The sequence below is a fragment of the Microchirus variegatus genome (genome assembly GCF_963457635.1).
Source record: "Microchirus variegatus genome assembly, chromosome: 5".
Lineage (NCBI taxonomy): Eukaryota > Metazoa > Chordata > Actinopteri > Pleuronectiformes > Soleidae > Microchirus > Microchirus variegatus.
The window spans coordinates 22,712,531-22,739,206 of NC_139806.1; the positions used below are offsets into that span (position 1 = coordinate 22,712,531).

A 26,676-nucleotide genomic window follows, 5' to 3' on the forward strand; every position below is an offset into this window, starting at 1 on the left:
CAACACATGTGATAACAGAAATAACAGGTTCTATAATAGGGATAATAACATGATCTTATAATGTCGAGGGATGCACCGATCCACATTTTTTCACTTCCGATCCGATCCGATACCTGAATTTGGATATCTGCCGATACCGATACTATTCCGATGTGGATGATCTGTTTGGTTTGACATTATTATCATCATTATTGTTGATTTTATATAAGGCTTTAATAAACTCCTTTATACAGGCAAGCATGATATGTACATCTTTACAGCGACTTTACAGACCCTTTGGAGATTTTAAAATTTTTAAAAGCGGTGACAAATCTAGCAACTTCCTGTCATTAACCTAAATACTACGAGAACACACACAAACAAATGCTCTGTGAGCGCAGAGCAGTGTACACACGTCACAGACACACACAAACACAGACGAGCTGTGGATGCTCAATCTCTAAACACAACCCGAGGCCGTTTGTTTTTTTTGTCGGCCAAATTCACGTGACAATGGCCGAAAGCTGTCATATACCGGCTAACGTGAGCCCTGGCTTGGAGGAGTGTGATTGTCATTGTTTTTATGCCGCTGCAGGTGTTTTAAAACAGTGACGGCTGGGATTGCGTCGGCTGCAGGAGGTTGCGGAGCTGATTTTCTTCACTGTAAACTGTGGAATGGATTTCCTGAACGGATCCTGCATCATTACTCCTCTGTTCAGGAAATCCATTCCACTTTTTGCAGCCAGCTAGCAGAGCAGTCAGGGAATCACTTGTGGAGACATTTCAGCAGATAACATTAAAGCGCCGACGGATGGGATCGGAAATTTCCGATCCATGAATTACATGTGTATCGGAACCCGATACCGATACTGGATCGGATCGGCAGTACTAGCACTGCTACCTTTGGTAGCTGATGCAACCAACATTTGCGTGTCTTTTTTTGTTACCCCGCGTAGTCGCGGAGAGAGCCGTGACATGCCGCGAGAAGTGTTAACAAAGTTTTACAACTGGAAAACATTTTAAAAGTACTAAAATAAGGTACCGTTTGGTACCGCTACCAAATTCCAGATACCGTGAATGGTACCCAACCCTAGTCTTGACTGGATTGTCTAACCTGTGTTTTCTCAGGAATAAAACATTGAAAATCAGTTACAACGTTTGTTGTGTCTCAACTACTTTTGCCATGTTGCTGTAGCTTAAGCTTGCTACATTTCTCTGGGGGTTAGCTTTGGTGTAGTGAAGCTTAACCCTTTAAGGTACTACTCAACCATTTGGTCGAGCACACTTTAAAGGTACAATATGTAGTATTTATGGGTTTATATAACCCAAAATCCACTTTTTTATACATATTATGTGCTCCTGCATTGTCTAGTCGCTGTATAATAGTTTTTGTTTCATTTTCGTAGTGTTTCAAAAAGTCATGTAAAATAACATGACCGCGGACCGCGGTTGCATAGCCACTGTTAGCAGCGAGACGCCATGTTTCTACCGGAGCCTGTAAGGACAAACGCGAGAGAACAAAACAAGCGTCTCTTTACTTGTAGCGGAAGTCCCGCCTCCACTCTCTCCGCTTCGTCTGCTACGGCCGCGGTAGCTCGCCCTCTCCCTCACCTCACGAACCTCATCTGCTGACACGGAGAAAGACAACGAGGACGACATTTGACCAGCTGCGGATACCGTAGCGCTCAGGGAAGGGAGGGGGTGAGCAGAGCAGCAGGTCTTTGTTGTAAATTTCAGCCTCTCCTCTAGATGGCACTATAAACTACTTATTTCCCCTTTAAGTCACTATATCTCATTGAAAAATGCATCAAGCTGAACTCACTAACACTTAATGTGACATGTGAATGTTGTACTTGAAGTCAAATTTGAAAATCCTCCAGTGTGGGACAGGCGTAAGAGAACCCAAAGGTGACAACAATAGACCTTCAAACAAAGAAAGGTCACTGGGAATAATGCTGTCAGAACTGTTATGAAAAACTTTGAACTGTGGAGGCAGCACTACACCTCTCAGTGCTCTAATCAACAGAAACAGTTCTGGTACTGGTTCTGTTCTGGAGCCCCAGAACCTTGGACCTTTCTAGTGAACCAGCCCATGTTCACACCAGTTTAAGAGGAACCAAAGTGGGAGGACGTTACTCCACGTTACTCAGACGGAAATAAACACAACACTGGCAAAATGTCCATACTTCCTCTACTTTAAACATGGCCAGTTCAAAATGGTTTGGGAGCTGTAACTGGCACAGAGCTCTGTGTGAAAGGGCTATCAGTGTCCAGAGGATACTGACTGACTGTACACTGCAGATCACCAGTCAATAGGACCAATTCATCCATGACTTTCATGATGCATACTCGCATCAGGTAAGGTGTCATTCTATCAGGATCTCTGGAGCATTTGCTTCCTGGAGCAGCTCTAGACAAACACTTTTGCAAAGAAATCCTTGCACTGAAAGCAACATATTTCCATCAGGTTTTGCTGGCACCATAAAGCATGCATGTGACAATCAGGATGTGGGGAGACAGGACTGTATCAGGCAGTGACAGACACTTCAATTATATTAACTGAGGAGACATTCAGGTTTTATGCAGCGAGTGTGATAGCGAGTTCCATAGAAAGCAGCTGTCATTCAAAAGGCCATGATGTTAAAGTTATCCTGAACGTGAGGATTTTAATTAAAATGATTTCTTTAAAGAAAAGCATCAAATAAGTAAAAAATAATTGAATTTTGTCACGATTTTATTGTATTCTCTTTAATCTATGCAATGTGCAATATAGGCACATTGCCAGATTATTCTCTGTGTGCTGTCATAAACGAAACTAAATTACAGGCACATGGGAGAAAAAAGAAAAAAGACAGAAAGACAATGCCTCAGCAAAAAGAGAGAAAAGAACTCTCTTGAAGAAAGTGAAGAAGAAATGGACATGAGGTGGATAAATATGTCTACAACCCTCAGTGTGAATATCATCCATCCACCCATCCATCCAGTGCAGATCACACCAAGTTCAGGTCTAAACAGGGACAGCCATTCACACGATGGACAATTTGTCATTTCCAGTTAATCTAACCATAATCTGCATGTTTTTGGACGAGGAAGCCAAAGCCAAACCCTTAAGCCCCGCCCCACACAAGAGGATAATTGGCCAGATTTTGGTCCTGATCTGGTTCTTCCGACAATCGTGGGTGTCTTCCAATTTTAGGCTGATTCGAACAGATTATTGGCCAGATTATCCTGTCATGTGAGGGATTAACAGGTGTGATTTTAACGTCATTGGACGCATCCGAGTCTCCCCAATTTCTAATCATAAGTATTAAACATGTATGATTAGACAGTGATTGGGGCGTGAGCAGAACCCTGGAATAACCAATGAGAGCGAACGGGGAAACAGAACCGTAACATGTCCAAGCCAAGTTGATTCCATCTTCTCGGCCATGACTTCATCCACAGTTACCTGCATTTCTCAGCACAAAACATCGTACCCACAACAGCTATCAACCGATGACACCGACAGTCAACCTCCATGTCTGATTATATTCTGAAGTCTGAGTTTCTGTGAGATCCTAAAACCCTGGAAACTCCTGTCTAAAATCATTTGATTAAACGTCAACTGTGTGGTTACAAAGTGTGTTGTGTCTGTGAATCAAGTCAGATTTGAAAATCCACTAGTGTGAGACATACTTTAGTGAATCATCACATATATATGAGGAGATCAATGGAGAGAGTTCTGGCCAGGACCACATACTGAACAGAGTTACTGACAGACAAATAACAAATATCAGGATAAAATATACAGGATCATAAAATATCAAAATGTATAGAAGAGGACTACACAATAATAACAGAAACACTATTTGAACCAGAACTTTCTTACTGTGAGGTGATTACTTCTGTATTGTGTAGGGTTGAACCTTTGATTGTAAAGGAATAGTGCAAAATCTCATTGAAAGTGAAGTCAAGTCATAAAAAGGATAGTGAAGATGCAAGAAAATATATCAGTTTAACTCGTACTTAAATCGCAACACCTGTCAAAATAATCGGACCATGATTTGATCGTGCAGCTCCACCAGTGAGTCTTTGTCTGACAGTCAAAGCATTTAGCCTGAGATCTGTTTATTTTTACAACTGTGCTGTGTCTAATTCCTGTTCACTAAAAATAAAGTTTGAAAAGCGCTGCACTCAGTCACCAGTTTTTCTCAGTCTGTACTTGGACTTATGCAGTAATCCACAACGGATTTGCCAGGTTAATGTCTTTCAAAAGCAGCTGACTTTCCATTGATTTATATGGTAAAGTGGGAGTCCATTCTAATTTTGAGAAACAGACGCCGCACAAATACGCACAACTGGTAAACAACAACTAATATGTAATTAAATGGAAAAAAATGGTGTTTAATCTTTCTTGTCCTTTCTTAGTGACAAAATGTGAGGTCCTGAAGTGAATGTGGGAACAATGGAATCTCAGGTGACCCATTAACAGTATGGAGGACAAAATTTGACGTATTAATAAATAAATAAATAAATAAATGCATAAATAAATGCTTTGTATTCATTTCTACATTTCTGTTCACCTACATTTATTTATTTATTAATACATCAGGTTTTGTCCTCCACATATGTCGCTACAAGTAGTGGCGTTACTAGTTTATCAACATTTCTCAATACCGTGATGGTAGCGCGATCAGGCCTGTCACAATAACAAATTTTGCTGGACGATAAATTGTCTCAGAAATTATTGCGATAATCGATAATATTGTTATCGTTCTGAGATAATCTTCATCTAATACAATGATAATGGTATAATAATGCAGGTACACCTTTTCAAAGAGAAATAAACTTTTATTTTTAAAGAATATTTAACACTAGAACACAGTAAATTAACAAACAAGCAAAAGCAATAAATAAAATGGGTTAGCTGCACTCTGCTGTGGTAGGGTACGCCAGGAGTCCCGCCTCCCCACACACCATGCGACTGACAAGTGACTGACATGAGGGTTCACTCATCGTTACTCTGGCTTTACACGGAAACGCTCCCGGGTGAAACCGACAAAATACTTTATCAGATGTGCCTTTCGTTTAGATGGCGACGGCGTTTTTGGGGCTTAAAAATGCAAAAAAATTAACCCACCCTACAGAGTGGAAATCTTAAAAACGCTCCGCTGTGGTGTTCCCTTCTAAAGGGTTGAAACGCAAAAGTGTTTTCTGAGCTGCTCACGCTGGCACGACGCTGAAGTTGGCACCACATTCGCCTCAGGTTCTCTGAAGAGAACCGGGGGCGAATGTGGTGCCAACTTCAGCGTGGTCACGCTGGCTATCCTCTTGTACGCTGACGTCAGATCCATGTGCAGTACAGACAAACAACAACAAACATGTGGATTAGAATCCATCAGTCGCACATTCAAGTCGCCTTAGCTGCTCCGATACCTATCCAGGAGTCATTTCAGCAATTACGCGAGTCAATGTTTTGGTTTTCGACTGTGGGCGACTCGGCGCTACTAGAGAGAAGTAGAAGGAAGTTTCAGCGCATGCGCGCGCTCCTGGTGTTGTTGTATGGCAGTGCTTCACAGCGCCACCCAGCCACCTGGCATGCATACTACATCAAATTTCACACACGTTAGGACCCGAGAGAGAGAGGGAGAGAGAGAGAGACGGGGAAAACAAAAAAGCATGCAAATGGCATTTATCGCGACCAAAAAAAATTAGCAAGCTAATTTTAATTATCGTGCGATTAATTGATTTATTGAATATCGCGACAGGCCTAAGCGCGATGGTAGCATTGTTGCTAGCATGTTGTTTTCTGACTCAAATAGCTTTCCAGTAGCTTCGCTCTTTTATTGACCAAGTAGTGCGGGAGCGTCCACAAAAGCTACATATTTACAAACATCTCTGAAGCTCAGCGCAGCACCATAGCTGGTGTATGTAACAAGCTCAGCGCAGCGGTCCGAAAGGATCAGTCAATGACGTCACTGCCATACACAGCCGTGTATGTGGAGCCGACACAAGCACTTCCGCATGACGGTGACATCATAGACCAATCCGTGGGCTGATGCCGACAACAGAGATTAGCTTGAGTTATGGTGCTTGATTGAAAGATGCAGAGGGAACATTTTTGCCTTCTTATCTGTCTGATAAGGATATATATATATATATATATATATATATATATATATATATATATATATATATAGCTTTGATGTAGTTAAACTACTTTTGCCATGTTGCTGTAGCTTAGCTTGCTACATCATTCTGGGGGTTAGCTTTGGTGTCGTGAAGCTTAACCCTATAAGGTACTACTCAACCATTTGGTCGAGCACACTTTAAGTCACTATATCTCATTGAAAAATGCATCAAGCTGAACTCACTAACACTTAATGTGACTTGTGAATGTTGTACTTGAATTGAATTATGCAAACCGGGTTTATTATGAACAGACGTCTCAACCGTTTGGTAGAGGCCTGTATCTGAAATACTGTAGGGTCTAATTAAAAAAAATAAGTAAATATTGATTGTCATTATTGTTATCATAAGTAGAAAAAATACAATAATAAAAAAATAAAAAAATGCAAATAAATAATTTTTCCTTTGCTTTTTTCTTGGTGCGTACCTTAAAGGGTTAATTCAATATAGAGTAACTGTAGCTTAGCTCACTTCATTTTCCAAGTAGCTTGGAAAATAAAAACAACTGTATTAAGGGACAGTTCAAAGGGGCTATATATATATATATATGTGTGTGTACCTTCCTACTTCTGCACAGATTTTTTTTTTTTTGTGATGAGGTCAATAAACAACATTTAAATCCAATCATTCCTTTTGCAATTATGTATAATCTAAGGATTTGCCATCATGACAGACTCATCTCATTTGCATTTGTAATGACTTTGATCTCAATTAAATAGCACTTGAAAATGACTTTTCGCGGCATGATTTCTCGTGAGCGTCTGACAGGTGGATCTGACTAGAACTGGAAGTCTGAAAGGTGCGACATTCACGTGAAAACATTCACGTGTCTCATTGGAAGCTGCACCTGACATTCACTAAAACTGTTTTAGAGCCTGTACCTTTTGTACCAGTGTGTACTTTAACTGGTTAAGTTTAGGGCTAAGATTTGAATTGTGGTTAGGTTAAGGTTAGGGTTAAGGCGGCTGTGTGAGCCAATTGTCAAGCAACATCCATTTTGGCTCGTCCACATAACTTAAGATAACAGGCTTTTTGAGGATTAAGAACTGTTTTTTAGTTTAGGAAAAAGGTTAGAATTAGGTTTCAGTTAGGGTTAGGCTTTTAGTTGTGATGGTTAAGTAAGAGGCTAAGGAATGCACTGTGTCTATGAGTGTCCACACAAAGGATGCAAAAGCATGAGTGTGTGCTGTAATGTTGAACCACAGACAGGTTTTTCACCACCATTTGTCCCTCAACAAAGGATATTTTTACATTTCACTGTCATGAAGTAATGTTTACTTTCATATTTAATCCTATATTTTATCAAATCTTAACGGACATGTTATTTATAGTGTTGATGATTTACAGGTGCTCTTGTGTACAGAAGAGAACACCAGTTCACTTAGCAATCCGTCTGTGATATTTCCACAATCTGGGACAGTGTGATCAATATTTGGGAGATGAATAGCTCTCTGTTGGAAGACGTCCAAGTCAGAAATATGAGGTGAACTCATGATGTCATTCACGTCTTTAAAAAAAAATCTAATCGTGCTGATTGGATAATAATGAGAGACAGATTTGATGTGCCTCTGGAATGTTATCTGAAAAAGTTTTCACTCAAACCTGGAACAGATTCCTTTTTTTTTTGCAAATGTGTGGTGTTAATAGAATTATACAACTAAAATCCAGTGTTTTGATGTGGGATTAGGGCTTTGTGAGACTATTGATCTACTGGGAATGATAATCTCTTGGACGCATTCCTGTTCAATAAGATATTAGAATGTGATAATCTCAGTGATAAATTGTCAGCAGAGGGTGATTCAGATTATTCAGCACCTGAAACAATGTGCCGTGCAGCTGCAAAGAAATGTGGCAAAATGTAACTCACCATGAGAGAAGACGTTGAGCAGAAGTCCAAAGATCATCATCCTGTCGGGTGACATTGGAGACTTGTGGGAAGTCGCTGCAGCTCAGTGACCCGGACTCCTGCCACGTCCAGCCGCCTGTCTGCTGCTGCTGCTGTGCCCGCGCGGACTCGCAGACGGAGCGGATGGAGCGCGTGGTCTAATCTGCACAAAGTTGACCAAACTGAACCGTGCGCGCGACAGGAGCGATTCAACTTCTCACGATGTCCGTTGTCCCATTTATTTGTCGGATCCCCGTTGTATTGATTTCTGAACCATGTGTCCAAAAAAAATAAAAAAAGTTTATAGTCGAGCTCCAGTCAGACCCAGTGTCCTGTGTCCAAGTGTGAGTGTTGTCTCAGCGGCACTGACAGACAGAGGCACAGAGAGAGAGAGAGAGAGAGAGAGAGAGAGAGGTCGCGCCGCAGCTTCACCGTTGACCAGCAGCAGTGGAGTGAAGATCAGAGCGCAGAGGCAGCGTCTTTTAGGCTGAATAATCCAGTTACAGTGTTTCCTGTGGGAGAACATCTGTGCTGCTGCAGGCGAGTCCAGCTCCCGTTTAAAAGTAACTTCTCCTTTGGGGGTTTATTATGGCAAACCGTTTGAGCATTTATTCTACTATTACTAGTAACACTAGTAAGGCCTCACTAGTACTACTAGTATGTACCACATTGCCCACTAGTACTAGTAATGTAAGTTAGAGCTGTGCCAACTCAAAATTCAAAATGTAATTTCTTAATGACATTTTTAAGTTATCTGAACAAGATTCAAAATCAGGGCTGTTCCCCCAGTCTTTTTGGCGAGTTTTTTTTTTTTTTTTTTCTTTTCTTTGCAAAATATTTTTTTTCTTTGTCTAATAAATATATTTTTTTAAACATTGCCTCTGTTATCATTTTCGCAATTGTATAGCTTGCAATAAAGTAACAATACATACTGCAATTCACAAATATGAATAAAACTCTTATTGTGTCACGGTGGGCGCGGTCACAGCTGCCGTCAGTGCGGCTGATAGCAATTAGCAGGTGTATTGATTGCTTCAGTTTGAAGTTTTGACTTTTTGACAGTGGCTGGCAAATAAAAAAAAATTATTCGACTTCACCCGCAAGAAAAGGGAGACCGTCATTAAAGAAGAAAAAGTAGCGGAGGCCGTTAGCAGTTCACAGCCGGAGGAGCCGACAGAACCAGGAGCCTTATTGCTATTAGTAGCAAGGTTGCTAGGTCACCTTTCCCGTGAAGTGTGTGGACTCGAGAACAAGTCACCTACCCCTGGATTGATTTTAGAGATGGAAAACTCGGCTGCGAAACCTGTTCTTCTGTCCGTTTTCCCAACTCATGGAGCATGGATGGCTAACGAGTGGCGGAACTTCAGCGTGAAGTACAAGGGTAAGGGCAAAAGCGCCATGTTGATGTCCCTTCTTATGTTTAGATTACTAACTTGCTCTCTCTCTCTCTCTCTCTCTCTCTCTCTCTCTCTATATAATATATAGATATAGATATCTATATCTATATATTATATAGATATAGATATGTGTGTATATATATACATGTGTGTATATATATATGTATATTTATGTGTATGTATGTATATATGTGTATATACGTATATATGTGTATGTATGTATATATACGTATGTGTATATATGTGTATATATATACGTATGTGTATATATGTATATATATATATACGTGTGTGTATATATATGTATATATATATGTGTATGTGTATACATATGTGTGTATATATATACGTGTATGTGTATACATATGTGTGTATATATATACGTGTATGTGTATACATGTGTGTGTATATATACGTGTATGTGTATACATGTGTGTGTGTATATATACGTGTATGTGTATACATGTGTGTGTATATATACGTGTATGTGTATACATGTGTGTGTGTATATATACGTGTATGTGTATACATGTGTGTGTGTATATATACGTGTATGTGTATACATGTGTGTGTATATATACGTGTATGTGTATACATGTGTGTGTGTATATACACGTGTATGTGTATACATAAAGGTATATGTGTATGTGTATGTATATATACACAATGTGTATATATAGGTATATATGTATATATGTGTATATATATATACATACATGTGTATATATGTGTGTGTATATATATATATATATATATATATATATATATATATATATATATATACATATATATATATATATATATATATATATACATACATACATGTGTGTGTGTGTATATATATATATATATATATATATATATATATATATATATACATACATGTGTATATATCTATATATATATATATATATATATATATATATATATATATACATACATGTGTATATATGTATACATATACATATATATTTATATATATATTTATTATTATTATTATTATTATTATTATTTTAAAGTTTTTTGAGAGTTCCCCCAGTGTTAAATCCCCACTACACCACTGGTCAAACTGTTTGAAAACAGAATTTTGTGTAGGCACATATTACTGTATATTATATTACTTGTAAGATAAAACATACCATACTAGTACTAGTGGGCATTTTGGTACTTAGTAGTAGTACTAGTGAGGTCAAAAATGCCTTACTAGTGCGCCATAGTAGTTCTAATTGTCTTACTAGTGAGGACAAAAAGCTTCCTAGTACATGGACCTTAAGTCCGATATATTGTATTGCTTAACAGCCACTTTATTAGGTACACCTGTTTAACTGCTCATTAAGGCAAACATCTAATTAGCCAATCACATGGTCGCAACTCACTGAAGTTCAAACCAAGCGATAACAATGAGGAAGACTGGTGATGTAGGTGACTTTTACAGTGGGGCATGGTTAGAACTTAAAACTGTACTGCGCAACTTCAAATGTCAGAGTCAATCTATTGTCATACAACCTTAACTACACCAATGCATAATTATTATTATTATTATTATTATTATTATTATTATTATTATTATTATTATTATTATTATTATTAATAATAATATATATCCATCCATCCAAATCCATTATCTACCGCTTTATCCTCCACCAGAGGGTCGTGGGGGGTGCTGTGCCTATCTCAGCAGACATTAATATATATATATATATATATATATATATATATATATGATAAATAATCAGCCAACCACGTGGCAGCAACTCAGCGCATTTAGGCATGTAGACGTGGTCAAGACGACCTGCTCAAAGTCAAACTGAGTATTACAATGAGGAAGAAATGTGATCGATAAGTGACTTTAAGTGTGATTGTTGGTGTCAGACAGACTTGTCTGGGTATTTCAGAAACTGCTCCTTCTACTGAGAGTATTGTGCACAACAATCTGAAAAAAGAGGAAATATCCAGTAGATAAATATAGAGAATGGCATTAGTTTGAATTGATATAAAGTCAACAATGACTCAAATAACATAACAGAATACCTCTCCTGACACTTTATAATGTTTATCTAATTAAGTGGATGATGCATATATTACGCTCATCAAAATAGTTGCTATTCACTGAATATTTTTGGAGTTTATTGTGTTTTAATTGTTGTGAGGACTGGCTGAAAATCTCAAGTGAAACATTCACTACTGTGTTATAATAATGTGTTTACATGAAGGTTTGCTCATGTTCTGCAACAATTAACTAAGAAAGAAGGTCTCCTTTTTCTCTTAAAGTACCATGGTACTGATACTGATATACTTCATGAGCTGGACCATGGTCCTAGTACTGATATACTTGTATATACCTGTATTTTTTCACAGCTGCCTCTGTCTGCTGAGGTGAGCTTGTATGTTGAATTAAATATACCCCCACTCCATGTCTGCCTTGACACCAGTTTGTAGCCCCACAGTCTTTTTCACTCATATCAGCTTACTGCAGGAATGGAAGTGTGAAATCTTTACTTGTTCCACTGAAATCTCCAATGCAGCTGGTCTGTGGTTGTGGCATTTTGTGGCCTGTGGTTTATTTCACCTGAGACACGAGGTTGTATATTTTCCTCTTGTTTACTCCAAAAGACAGATTCATTGTGCAGGTTGTGACTTTCCATTAAACTGCTGGTCTCTGTAATATTTCCTTCAATATTGCCTTAATTTTCAGCCCTTTATCTTGGTCTGAAGAAGAGTTTGGGCTCAAATTGTCACTTGTCATATTTATCATATCATGTGTCATATATTTTCTGCTTTTCATTCACCTTTCCCCGCTCAAAACATCTGGAGTTCACAAACTTTTCCAGAGTGTAGTTAAACCACAACAGGATGCAAGTATGTATAAAAATATACCATACAAATACTGCACTCAAAATAAACCCCGGCTCCCTCTGAGAACAGAAGCAATTTAAAATTGCAAAGCACATTACAATGACCTGTTGTCCTTGCCATAATTAACAGACGGCAGAGGGATTAGTGGATTAATTTACACATCCTGTTCAGCTGGATGCTCAAGTGGCAGTAAGATACAAGTGGGCAGCGACTGTCATTAAAATGCAAGAACAACAAAGCGAGTCCTTTGATAAGACCCTCTTATCAACACTAAACATGGCTGTACAAGGCCACACTCTAACTAAACACTCTAATCGCCATGACGCTGTTAACTGTATTGTTTTGCAGTGAATGACAAAATAATCTTTAATTTCCCACATTCTAAATAAATCAGTGATGGCTGAGTGGTCAAGGTGTTGGACTGTGAGAACCCTTGTTGTATAGGTTCTCACAGTGGTTTCCTGTTGAGATGATCTGTTCCAGGTATTGTGGACCACTTAAAGGGGAAATAAGTAGTTTATAGTGCCATCTAGAGGAGAGGCTGAAATTTACAACAAAGACCTGCTGCTGTGCTCACCCCCTCCCTTCCCTGAGCGCTACGGTATCCGCAGCTGGTCAAATGTCGTCCTCGTTGTCTTTCTCCGTGTCAGCAGATGAGGTTCGTGAGGCGAGGGAGAGGGCGAGCTACCGCGGCCGTAGCAGACGAAGCGGAGAGAGTGGAGGCGGGACTTCCGCTACAAGTAAAGAGACGCTTGTTTTGTTCTCTCGCGTTTGTCCTTACAGGCTCCGGTAGAAACATGGCGTCTCGCTGCTAACAGTGGCAATGCAACCACGGTCCGCGGTCATGTTATTTTACATGACTTTTTGAAACACTACGAAAATGAAACAAAAACTATTATACAGCGACTAGACAATGCAGGAGCACATAATATGTATAAAAAAGTGGATTTTGGGTTATATAAACCCATAAATACTACATATTGTACCTTTAAAGAAAGACAGCTCTTATGTATTATGTAGGTACTTACACAGGAATATATGCATTCACATAATACAAATGCAGCAGCGGGAGGTTGAGTCTACGAAGGGCAGGATACTTGCTGATATTTTGGGGCAGCCTGTGGCCAAGAGTAAGGGTTCAGGCCTTGTAACCAGAAAGTTGTCAATTTGAATCCTGGGCTGTTAAATGTTAAACGTTAATGTTCCTTAGCAAGGTACCTAGTGCGCTGCCCCCTGTTCCTGTGCCTGATATGTGTGCTCTCTGATGTGTATGTTAAATGCACTATCACTGACTGGTGTGTGCGCACGTTCGAAAGTACGAATCATTTGAGTGAACGAACTGACACGGATCACTTCATGAACTGATTTGTTCCTTTCTTAGTTCAGTTGAGCTCAGCCGCGAGCATGGTGGCCAGGAGTGGAACTGCCGCGTTCTGTGAATCACTCGTGAAGTCGTTCGCCGACGCCGTCACTCACTCGTGAATCTTCGGCAAACGACGCCAGCTAACGTGCACCGAACAGGGAGGGAGTGAACGAATCATTTTACTTTTGAACGAATCATTTTAATGAACTGATTCAAGTGATTCAGTACACTCAAATGAACTGCCGATCCCATCACTACTCCAAGGTGTGTTGACACGGGCTGGATGGCGTCACTGCAGCTCCTCCTTGTGGTCAACACGGTGCTAGACGACACATACAGGGGTACGTGTCTTAGCGAGATTTTATTATACACACAGCTGGGTATATTAAGGCATCAGCATGGCCATAGAAACAACTACACCAGCTGACATCGTCATAATGAGAAGCACATTTCACTTCCAGTTCTGTTTGATGAGGCTTGAAATAAAACATAAGTGTTTTCATCGTCTGTCACAGAAACATATATGAACCGCTATTACACTCATGATATTTGAGATGTTCAGTGCAACAGGAAGCCGGCAACGTGTCAGGCCTCATCAGTTTTTTATATCATAGGAATTGTATAATGAATGGAGTAAAAAGATATAGAAAGACTTAAAGTACCTTGCCGCCCTCTAGTGGGCATTGGGATGTACTTCAGTTCTCCCCTATAAAAGCACTCATTTAATAAACGATTATATTTCCTTATGTATTGTACTTAAGAAGAAGTTGAATGTACCTTGGCTTTTTTTTTTTCCAGAACAATAATGTTAAGTTTAGATTCCTCCACACCAACTGACATACCAAGATTATAAATGTGTTTTAATGTGGTGCATTTGCAATTATAACATAACAAGAGTGACACTATCTGACAAGTACAGTGAAAATACAACATATCTTAATGCCTCTTAGTGATGAATATTTTAGTTCATTTCAGTTTATTAGGAACTCTCATTTGCCGTGACGCACCAGGGAATGGCTGCTTCCTGAGCTTCATGCTTGTTGTTATAATAACAAGTGCTGACATTATCATCATACATTTGGTTTTTAGTAAACCTGCTGATGACAGTGGTTGCAAAAAGCATAGGTTTTACAAAAGTAAAATAAGACACCACATTAACAAATAACATCAGAACACAATAAATACAAAGAGGTTTTTTGTATAGTAAAACAAAATCACATGGCAGCAATAATATTCAATCATTGATCAGTAAGTTAAAGCAGTAGTAACTAGTTTATTTTATTCTACATTTAAATAATTCAAAGAGATAAGAGAGTTGTAATCGATACTGATCAATCCAGTACCAAAGTTTTGGAAATAAAACCTTAATTTTTCTGTATGTGCTCTGACGGGAGGCCCTTTAAACTGAAGTGGGGCCAGAGATTATGTCTTCCTTGTAAGGAAGTAAGTAGGAAGCTTACTATTATTATACCAATAATGTATATCTGTCACAGGGTCACAGGAGGGTCTAACCCAGAAGGTCGTATTACATACAGTATTCTGTCACAAAAATAAAAAGCCTGTTAGTGATGTACCTCAAGGTTGCATGACGGAAGGTCGAGTTTAGACAAGATGGGGAGAGACACCATTTTGTATATAGTGTCACCATAATCATATGTAGGGAAAGGATATTATTATTTAACAGGCTGAAGCAGGGAAAGCATTTTTGTTTATTCTAATAATAACAACAGGACAGGTGTTGTTGTGAAGGTGACTTACAGTGACTGAGTGACCTAGAGCAGAATAAAGCAGGAAAAAACCAGTACAAATCAGACATGTATTATTTAGGTATGAGGTCACTGATAGCATTGAAGACCTATTTTGAAGTGAAAAGTGTACCAAATATGTAACATCCGTTGTGTTTTTCACTGTGTGGTGATTAGGCCTCTCTCTTTCTCTCAGTAGTCCTTGAAGTGTGTCCCTGTGACTTTGCTCAGTGTAATTCACACCACAACGCTGTCTTCACTGCTCTGTACGCGAGATTTCCAACTACAAACCAAAAGAGAACAAGTCCACGCGGTGACTCATTTGATTTTCGGACTGGATTAAAGTCACATCACGTGTATGTTTTAATATCAATGGTTTACTCGCACGGGACATAGTTTTACGCAATGTGACGTCCCACTGCCTGATTGGCCAACAACGCCGTCACAACTCCGCGTTGACGAATGGCTCCGACTCGCGGTTCCCGTGATTTCTCGCGAGAGAGGGTGTTAGATAAATCCGCAACGCAGCTGTACGATCGGCCATTTCGTCGGCACAGACCATCAGCCGTAGAGGGCACCAGGGATACATTCTGTCTGCTGCTTAACCTGAAAGACTCACCAACAACACAACACCATGTCTGAGACCGCCATCTCTTTCGCCAAGGACTTCCTGGCTGGTGGCATTTCCGCTGCCATCTCAAAAACAGCCGTCGCGCCGATCGAGAGAGTGAAGCTTCTCCTTCAGGTAATACAAATCTTCCTACCGGAAGACTCGCTGCGTTAGCTGGCTAGCTCAGATAAAGCTAACTGTCCCTGGATTATGGCGTTAGTTCCTCCTGGCGGTCATCCTCACGCATATCCTGGCTTGTAGTTTCTACTCCACAAGTAGATGGTGATAGGGGAATCATGGATGTCCGTTAAGTTATGGGTATAAAGGCTTAAGGTCATCATATGCTCGAGAATGACCTACGCTAGCCTGGTTGCTAGTGCTAGCTTCCCACGTTAACCTTACTTAGCCGGCGTAGCTAACAAAGGACAAACGCCTGTAGAGATGTTGGGACATTTTGTACAAACACGCCGGAAGTCATTTTGTCATGCTATCATTTATTTAATTTCATAAGTAGTTTTATTGAGATGGCGTTTAATATATATTTTCGCTTTGAGTGATTAAGACGCAGGCCGGTTAGCTAACGCACGTAGAGAAGGCCGGTTCCGGCCTCATTCATTCTCACCCAGGTCAACCAGTTTTTCACCGTTTTTCGTCCAACTTGCTCAGTGACATTATTTCTTATTTTTCAAGGACCGTCCCCACCTGCTATATATCGCAATTGAAGCGAAAAAATAAATACAATTAGTTAATTTTAAACGATTCACATCTGGGTGAATTAAAGTTCATTCAACATTTAACTCCCAACATTCTGCTATTGAATTACTTGTGACCCTGAAACTTAACTGCAAGCCACAAAGTGCATTCCAAGGTCACTACAAGGGGGCATGTCTGTCGCCAGGTATTTGGCTTTCATGTGTTAATAAGTTGTCTCCTTCTTCACTTCAGGTCCAGCATGCCAGTAAGCAGATCACCGCTGACATGCAGTACAAGGGTATCATGGACTGTGTTACCCGTATCCCCAAGGAGCAGGGATTCCTTTCCTTCTGGAGAGGTAACCTTGCCAATGTCATCAGATATTTCCCTACCCAGGCCCTCAACTTCGCCTTCAAGGACAAGTACAAGAAGGTCTTCCTTGATGGCGTTGACAAGCGCACCCAGTTCTGGAGGTATTTCGCCGGTAACCTGGCCTCTGGTGGCGCAGCCGGAGCCACCTCTCTGTGTTTCGTGTACCCCCTCGACTTTGCCCGTACCCGTCTGGCAGCTGATGTGGGAAAGGCTGGAGCTGGGCGAGAGTTCAATGGCCTGGGCGACTGCCTGGCGAAGATCTTTAAGTCTGATGGTCTGAGAGGGTTGTACCAGGGCTTCAACGTGTCTGTGCAGGGTATCATCATCTACAGGGCTGCATACTTTGGCATCTACGACACCGCTAAGGGTATGTTGATTTTTGAACCAATCGTTATGTAAATCCAGTAAGAGTTGATCTACATGTGTTTGACCATATACCCTTTCCCCTCTGTTTACAGGTATGCTTCCAGATCCTAAGAACACCCACATATTGGTGAGCTGGATGATTGCACAGTCTGTGACAGCTGTTGCTGGCCTGACCTCATACCCCTTCGACACTGTCCGTAGACGTATGATGATGCAGTCTGGACGTAAAGGAGGTGAGTTCACAGCGAATTATTTGAAATCCAATAAAATGACAGGTGTTGCTGACCAGTGCTTCATTCAATATGCAGTTAAGACAAATGCACAGCAGTACTCTTCACACTTCATCTAACTTGCTTTCTTCTCTGCAGCTGACATCATGTACAGCGGGACCATTGACTGCTGGCGCAAGATCGCACGTGACGAGGGTGGTAAGGCTTTCTTCAAGGGAGCCTGGTCCAACGTTCTCAGAGGCATGGGTGGCGCCTTCGTGCTAGTGTTGTACGATGAGCTGAAGAAAGTCATGTGAATCTTCATGTTGTCGCATCACTGTTCAATTTGGCTAAATGTAATAACTTTCCATTTATATGGACTCAGCATTCTGCCTTATTTATGGGAACAAAAGTTTAGTGTCTCATCACTAGCCGTGGGCGATGGCTGTATGTTGTGCATCTTCTTATGATTTTAAACGTTCCACACCCTCTTTACAATGTCATTCCTGTAAAAACTGATACCTCTCCTGTCACTATGGTCCCAACTTGAATAAATTTATTCTGGGGAACAACTATACCATTGATGTCAACTGTCTCCATCCAATGTTGCAGCATGAGATGAGCGCCTGTAGGATATGTTGTGCATGAAGTAGATTACACCCAACTGCTATATTTACCCACACTTATCTCTTCCTGAGCCTTCTGGTTTGACCTGTAGTCACTCGTAGAGGAGATAACCTGACCATTGGCTGCTTTTGAAAATTGCTTGGCAGACCACTGAGATTTAAATGGAAGTCATTGGCATCTCTGTGACATTAGAGTATTTGGTTGTTTGTAGAACACCATTATCAGCAGCTCGAGATGAGGCTTAATTAATGCAGTTAAAACTCAATTTTCATGTAATGCAGGGGCGTTTTCTTTAAAGGCTTGTGCATCACATTGCATCAGATGATGCAAACTAATATTGCTTTTCACTCACTGAACATAATTTGATGGAAAAACAGTTGGGTTGGAAATGTGAGAATGTAGCTGACGAAATGAAGAAAAAACCCCAATAAATCTAGGTTCACTAAGCTTAACTGTATGAAGTGTGTTTTTCCGAGAAAGAAGATGAGCATGTTTTTCTAAATCTCTACGATAATGACACCACACACTTACAGGTCATTTTGTTTTTGTGACCAAGAAGAATGAGTTTGAATAAAACATGCACATTTGAGAAGCTGTAATGAGCACCTTTTAATATATTGAGAGAATAACTGGTATTTGATCCTTCTAAATGTAATATTGTGTAAATTGCCAATGGATATTGGATGCAATCAAATTTGTCTCCTTAGCTGCAATGTCAAACGGGTAGAAACAAGTCCGGTTCTGAGGCGTGACACTGAGATCGTTTCATGGCACATACCTCTGACAGAAGCGGACGCCTGATATGTTACTTGATTGTTATCAGTTGTCATGGAGATAAACCGTGATTAAATTTCGTCTTATCAGACTGTGAGTAGCCAGAAGATGAAACGACTTGTCTTGAAAAGCTACAATCTCACACGAGTCGCCATGCGGTACTTGAATTTTTTAGTAATGACACATCACTACCGCACAGATGCGGAAGTATCATGGTCCACTCCTGTGATGCTGTAGCTTGACAGCAGGGGGCGCCTGTGGCAAACAAGTGCGAGTCAGGCGCACTTCCGGTACCTGCTGCGCGTGCTTGTGATTCACACTGAGGTATTATAAGGAAAAAGTGTAAAATGAGTACTGGACTATTATAAAGAGCTGCGCAACACATACTCAACAATATTTTATTATATCCAGACTCTGACAATGCAGTGAAGATCAATACATATAAATCTAAAAGTATATTGTAGTTTTCTGTCTTATTGCAGCATGATGTACTATTTCATATTGTATTAAAAAAGCACACTAACTCCTCATAATATAATCAAATATACATCAAAAAGTAAAGAGTGGCACAATAATAAATGAATAAACAAAGTCGGGTTATTAAAGTGGTCGTTAAGCAGCATATAAAACGAATGGATCCAAAATCATTAATATAACCCTCCCTGCATGTTTTAAATGGATTTATTAAAGCACTGGTGATTTGTGTGTCACACTCATTTTTCAAGGAGTGCACATTAGCCAGTGTTGTGTCCCGATTTATGATCAGGTACCGAGACTGTGATTAAGTTTATGTACAATGAAATATATGTATCCTTTTTTTTTATTCCTCTAAAAAAATACATATCATTTTGGTAATTAGGCTGCCACTGTATTTTTCATTTATGTTGACAGTGTGTTTTTATATAATCCATAAACTTCAGCGTTAAGAAAAATGAAACAGTCCACAGTGAAAATTATTAATAGGAGGATAAAACAATTCAAGCTGAGGCGAAGCAGCCATTTTCCCTAAAAAAAAAAAACAAGCCTTCAGAAAATACTTATAAATTATCGTGGCAAATAAATCTTTTAAACCATTATTTCATCACAGTCTTAGAGTGTAAACAGCAGCTCCTTAATCCTCGATTCCTGAAAGTGTTTATCAGCTGACAGCCTAAACAAAAAACAAACTTTATCACAATTTATTAGTAAAATCAAATTCAAAATATACATCAGCAAGCCTTGTTAAAACTGAACATTGAATAGTAATTTAATTGTAATAATGGATAGAAATCAATCTGATTTAAATCGCTGTATGTGTAATAAAATTAATAACTTTATATCATTTAATTGTGATAATGGTGATTGTTATTTTTTCATGTGCAGGCGTCGGAAACAGTTTACTTCTCATCAGCTGCTTAATCTCATACATAACACTTTTAATCAGTAAAAGCTCAAATTGATTACGCTCCAGTCGTTCTTATTACTCCTACATTAAGTTGATCAGAGACCAAACGCTCTCAGACCTGATCTCCTTATTCAAACATGGAGACCAAAACCTGGTCTTAATGACCTCATTTCTGAGGTTAAGATTTGAATTGTGGTTTGACATTAGCTGGTTCAAGTTCTTTGTTGAGGCCGTCCAAATGAATGTAAGTCGAATAGCTGCACAAACCTGTGTGTTTTGTATTTATTTTTGGAACCCTTGTCACACACTGATCGAGGGTGACGCTCATTTTGACTCATTTACGATGATAATGCAGTTGTGTCCAGTATGGGTTCTCTCTGCCCTGTGCATTCTGGGTGATGTTCAGGGGTCTCGTTACAAACCACAACACATTTTATATCAGATTAGATATACCAATAATATTTATGGGGTTGGAGGGTTATGGTTAACCCTTTAAGGTACTACTCAACCATTTGGTCGACCACACTTTAAGTCACTATATCTCATTGAAAAATGCATCAAGCTGAACTCACTAACACTAAATCAATGTGACTTGTTCTGAATGTTGTACTTTATGAATTATGCAAACCAGGTTTATTATGAACAGACGTCTCAACCGTTTGGTAGAGGCCTGTATCTGAAATACTGTAGGGTCTAATTAAAAAAAATATATATATATATATATATATATATATATATATATATATTATGCAAAGAAATAATTTTTCCTTTGCTTTTTTCTTGGTGCGTACCTTAAAGGCGTACCTCTCATATCAGATTGAAGTTTTGAATGTGATTTGATGAAGAGCAGAAAAATAAAGCAGCAACAAGACTTTCTGTGAAGTACAGGAAAGTACTAGTTTTTATTCCTTCATAATCAAACTTCACAAACAGCTTGAACTTGTACAATACCTCAGAGAGTGAAAATTACAAAAAAAGTGCTGGTAACATTTACAAAAATCATCCTTACTTAGCAACAATCAGTTTATTCTTCCACACTTTTTTTTAGTCTTTTGTATTAAGGCTTAATACTTCTGTATAAAGTATATGCAAGATAAGTCTTCACAGTTTTTCGAAAAAAGTCACAATATTATGTAACATAATGAAGCTTTTACGGCTATTTTCTTTATAATAACAAATACACATCACTGGTAAATATATGTGAAATACAGGGCTTATTGTAAAATGGCAAGTAATGATACTGTTTGCTGAGATAAATTGATTCCACACACTGTTATAGGAAACATACCATTGCTATAACTGAAGGAGGAAAAGAAAATGATAAGCATAAACACTTGGGAGATCGCCTCCAAACTTTGGCACATCCCATGAAACAATTTTCACAAAATATGAAGTTTATTTCTGAAATCATATATATGGAAGAATAGTTGAACTGGCATAAAGTGAAAACATGCTGTGTAGTAAGGTGCTAAATCAATGATATTACGTTGCCAGCCTCTTTTTTTTTCCCCCACCCCACATGGACTGACATGAATAAGGTGCATTTGTAAGACTCAAAGCATGTAGGCTTTTTTTCAGATGTCAACAAATATGTAATAAATACAAATTAAAAAAAAAAAAAAACTTAATAAATTTTGACCAATAGTCTTGAGGCGACCTCTTCTACTCATGCATTCCCATGGATTAGAGAAATGATTATCTCGACTGCAATTGTGTGACTCTAACTGTGGTATGTGAAAGTAAAAGCTGTATTGTATTCTTGGTATGTTATATGATTTTTTTTTTTTTTTTTCCTATTTTTTATGTATTTATTTATTTTTTGAAACTGTTGAAGTTGTGACAAACTTGATGAGTAAGGAGATGGACTAGAAAACTGAATAATGCGGGAAAACTAAGCGAAGATATATTCACAAGATCCTCTAAGCTGCACTGGTTTACAGGTCAACAGATGAGAGCTCTAGCCCTAGACTTACCAATTTCACCCTCATGCATACTGTACGGTTAAAGTGACGCAACAAGCTTGCTTAAATAGTCTACATCACAAAAGCAATTTGGTTTTAGTGCAAACACAATTGGCTGGCTTCAGCTTCTCAATAATAACAAGCTCACCAAGGAGATTACAAGAAGGCACATACTTATGCTTCCTCTAACACGAAACATATCGAGACAAACCGCAACATCTTTCAACAACACCACAAAGCGGTGAAAACAGGAAAGCCACTACATCCAGATAAAATGGCGACGTTTGTGAATTATTGAGAAATGGATAGTTATCGTTAACATAATAACGACAATGCTGTGAATTGAAAAAGGATGATACAATTTGGTGGACAAAGGTTTTCTATATGTGTTGCCAATGATGCTAGGACTGACAAAAGGTGCATTTTTTTTTACTATGTTCACTTTAAAGCATTTTTTGTGACATCTCAGATGAAAAGCACTTTTTTTTTGTTTTTTAAGGGAAAGGCGAAAGGTGGACGATAGCTGCGTGAATCTTTTGGTATATGTGTTTATCTTTGAATGTGTGTTCTGCCTGTGTGATGAAGACAATTGACTCATGGGGAATGATTCCTTCCCTCTACCGTCCCATTCCTTACTTCAGATCTGTAAGCGCTGCTGCCTGATTTGTCCAAAACAATCACAGGAGGAAACAATAGTTTTAATGCCCCTCAAATCTGGACACCAATACTCAGGATACTGCTGAGTGAAAAACAACAACAAAAGAACTGCCACGAGCAAGCAACAAATACGTGTCGTGTACATTTTAACAGGTGACCAATTCTGTACCTTAAAAAATTAAATATCACAATTTACTCAGCATTCCCACTGTGGGCAGACAAAAATCAGATACTATGGTTGAAAAATGTGTTGAGTGAATTATATTGCTTTAGATATAAGAAGACCAAATAAGTCTAGTGCAAATCTCTTTTCTGGTTTGAGAAGTGGTGGTTGGTGTAAATGAGTCATATCTGATCTACCATAGTAAGCACATACAGGTGAACGTGAGGACTGGAAAAGTCATTCCTTACTATTGTTTTTTCTCTGAACATTTAAGAGGGCGCTCTCCCTTCTTCAGAAACAAAAAGAAAAGTCGTTCAAAGACTTGCAACAATTTGGAAGTAGAACCCCAATAAATATTTTCAAATATATGTAAACCATCACACAATCAGTACAATTATCTAGGAAATGTCTTAACTTCTTACAACTAAATGACTCCTGTTTTACATTGGGTGGGGGGGCATGGGTCAGGGGGCGGGGGGGGGGGGGGGGGCATTTTAATCACCCGTCCCTGTACAGCTGGGAGGATGTGCTTTGTCTTACAGCTCAATATCTGTGCTAATGGGTGTTGTCTGTGCAGTTTATGTCTGTCAAATACATCTCTCCACTTGGAAAAGTTGGGAAAACTTGCTCCAGTCCAGTGTTTGACAAATCATATTATAAAAACGTTCTTGCACATACATAAAAAAAAAAAAAAAAAAAAAAAAAATCCCCTATTTCAAAACAGCAGTCAATACATTTCAAACAAGCTTGTTTCATAACAACAACAACAATAATCATCATCATAATAATAATAATAATAAAATACAAACCAACTTGGCGCATAAATGATCGAAAACAAACTGAAAACACATTACTGCAGCATATATTTCAGGGTTGCTTAGTTGTGATGTTAACTACCTTTACTACAACAGCTCCACTTCTGCCAAGTTCAAAACTAAATAGAAGTATTTTTTTAAGGGAAATAATAAAATATCAGGCTAATGTAGGCCCCCCAAAAAAGCCTCACAAAAATATACACATATTTATAAACACATCTCATAGTTCAACTCAAGTGCATGTTTACAAAAGCATCTACATACTAGATATGGCAGCAAAAAGCCTGAAAACCAGATGAGAAAAATAGAAATAAAATAAAAAAAATTTAGGGCTTGTGTAAATTCTGATTTGAAATGTCAATATTTGAGCAATTCTGTCTTTGTCCTCGGTGTAAAATATCACCTCGCCTGAATGACAGTGATCAAATTTCCTATTTTAAACGCAGACTGTGAAAAATATACAGCAGATGCACCTGTAGAAGCAATACAATATTTGTCAAATATTTGCCGAATTCCGCTTACAGATGATGTGTTGTTATTATTACAAAAATAGAGCATCAGTTTAATGTATATTTTTGAATCTGTATTACAGTTTGGTTTTGACTCATTTTCATCAAACATGTTTTTTTTTAATTCAGTGAACTAATATTGGAGGTTTGCGTGCACCTCAGCCAGATTTGCCTTGAATTGTTGAGACTGGAAATCATGTATTATTATGATTATGATTATGATTCTCTTTCCTTTTTTTGGCTTAATAAACAACCTACAAAAATGTGCAAACTTAACATCTTGGTCCATCTCAAGTATAAATGGCTAAATATAATCTAAAGTCACAATGTCAGATTAGTATTTTAGGGACAGCCTTAAAATATTAAACAGTGCCAATATTTGAAGAAAACAGAACAAGAACAAAAAAAGTTAGTCATAATCCGATGTGACAGGGAACGTTGTCTCCACTCGTTTTTGTATATGTGTGTATAAAAATGAATAATATGATGATTATTGTTGTGTTTCTTTTGTCTGTGGATGGAACGATGCAACGTTTACAACTGTGATTGACATTGTCATCACAGCCATTGTGTCCGATTCAATTCTTGTTGTTTCGGAGAAAAAAAAAAATCTATTTTGGTCTACAATAGGCAAATGAATACACACCACAAAACTATTCACAACCGATCAATCGACGATGCATTTTCACACGCACGCTGCCACGACGAGAGAAACAAAGAAAAGAACCACAAACATGACTGTAGCAATCAAGCCCCGATCGTAGTAACCCCACACACATAGAAAAGAAATGTTCGTTTCTCTATAAAAATTAAATGAATCTTAACCCTTCTTTGGTTTGTCAAAACAAACATTGTCTGCACAGTATGTGTTCATTCATTTTTTTGTTTTCTTAATTTGAGTACTAATGATAAGCATGGCCCCCTGTTTTTACAGCGGTGTGTGGTAACGTGTTTTCATGACGCGCTGGCTCAGAACAGTGACTAACATCATCTGTGCTGTTTTTGTGTCTCTGCGTGATTAAAGAGAGACCGACACAGAAAATCAGTGGTCGCGTATTCTATAGTGCATGTTGTGTTTAGGACCAGTCCACACAAACTGGGCTCCAAGCTTATTTGGGTATGTGATTGAGATGAGATTAAACATATTACATTTTTCAGGGATTGGAAATTTAATGACTAAATAATTCAATCTCCAACAGATGTTTAAAATGACTGGGAATATAATTTTCTTTTTGTGAATATTCGGTTATTTATGTTTGGAAGATGAATGCCAGACTAGGAGTTGGAATGTTCTGGACTTGAACAGGAATGCACATTTTTATATTTGCTGCTGCACATTTTTAAATGTCCTCAAGCTAATAATAATAATAAAAAGACTACAGCAACAGGGACACACAGAGGGACTCAATATTTAGTGGGGGAAAAAAAGAAGGATACTGAACCATTGTTACTGAGACGATCAAAATATAGTTCTGTTAAAAATCCAAAGTATTCCCCAACAGGAAGAAAACTGCGTAGTCGGGACTGCATGCTTCATTTGTACTGAGAGCTGGGAGTTACCTGATGACGGTGTTTCACTGAAAACCTCATTAGAGTAGTGTAATCACTGCATGTTCGGAGAAAGCAACATAGTGAATATCATCTGGATGTTGTTATAGCTTAGTTTAGCTGAGTCATAGTTTAAAATCTGAACAGCTGCTTCACTGCGCGCGTGTGTGTGTGAAGCTAAAATTTAAAACATTTCTGTGTCAAAAAAAAAATCTGAAATAAGATGCTGTTTGTGTGTCATAGTTGGATGACAGGGACTAGCTGTATCACATTGCCTACATTATTAATGCTCCATGTTAACGTCAAAGGTCTATGAATCTGAGTGGTCAAAATTGTATCCGTTAATCATAGCTGTTTTCTCCTATTTATTTGAACACTAGGCTATTTCTTACGGAGGATTTAAAGATCCAAAATAAAGGCAATCATTTTCTTTTGTGTGATTTTTTTTTTTTTTTTTTTCAAAACTTCCTTTAAAAACTTGAAGACGTTTTTTTTTTTTTTTTTTTTTTTTCATTTTCTCTTCTCCTGCTTGGCTCAAATATCCAATTTAACAATAGTGATATAATTAAAAAAAAGTGGTCCTCTTTTTTTTCTT

The 26,676-nt window shown here is 38.6% G+C and overlaps 2 protein-coding genes across 2 annotated transcripts in view; one reads left to right on the forward strand and one right to left on the reverse strand.

Annotated features, from left to right (window-relative positions):
• Nucleotides 1–8,069, reverse strand: part of LOC310926914 (GDNF family receptor alpha-4-like) — a gene marked incomplete at both ends in the record, with an annotated part of 28,092 nt that extends 20,023 nt beyond the window's left edge. Inside the window, one exon of the mRNA XM_083889125.1 lies at nt 8,015–8,069. Within this exon, the coding sequence (XP_083745251.1) occupies nt 8,015–8,069 (55 nt within the window). The remainder of the gene's footprint in view (nt 1–8,014) is intronic.
• Nucleotides 8,070–15,950: 7,881 nt separating this feature from the next.
• On the forward strand, nt 15,951–18,220 carry LOC310927857 (ADP/ATP translocase 2). Its single transcript, XM_083890262.1, has 4 exons — nt 15,951–16,138; nt 16,949–17,435; nt 17,527–17,667; nt 17,803–18,220. The coding sequence occupies exons 1-4, from the start codon at nt 16,028–16,030 to the stop codon at nt 17,958–17,960; spliced, it is 897 nt and encodes a 298-aa protein (XP_083746388.1). The 5' UTR covers nt 15,951–16,027; the 3' UTR covers nt 17,961–18,220.
• The last annotated feature ends 8,456 nt before the right edge of the window (nt 18,221–26,676 follow it).

What these genes read in the sequence shown, in the direction of transcription:
- LOC310927857 (XM_083890262.1), top strand. Translation starts at nt 16,028, where the DNA reads ATGTCTGAGACCGCCATCTCTTTCGCCAAGGACTTCCTGGCTGGTGGC. An exon ending in GAGTGAAGCTTCTCCTTCAG is followed by an intron (nt 16,139 to 16,948) that starts GTAATACAAATC and finishes TCTTCACTTCAG; the next exon opens with GTCCAGCATGCCAGTAAGCA. An exon ending in CATCTACGACACCGCTAAGG is followed by an intron (nt 17,436 to 17,526) that starts GTATGTTGATTT and finishes CTCTGTTTACAG; the next exon opens with GTATGCTTCCAGATCCTAAG.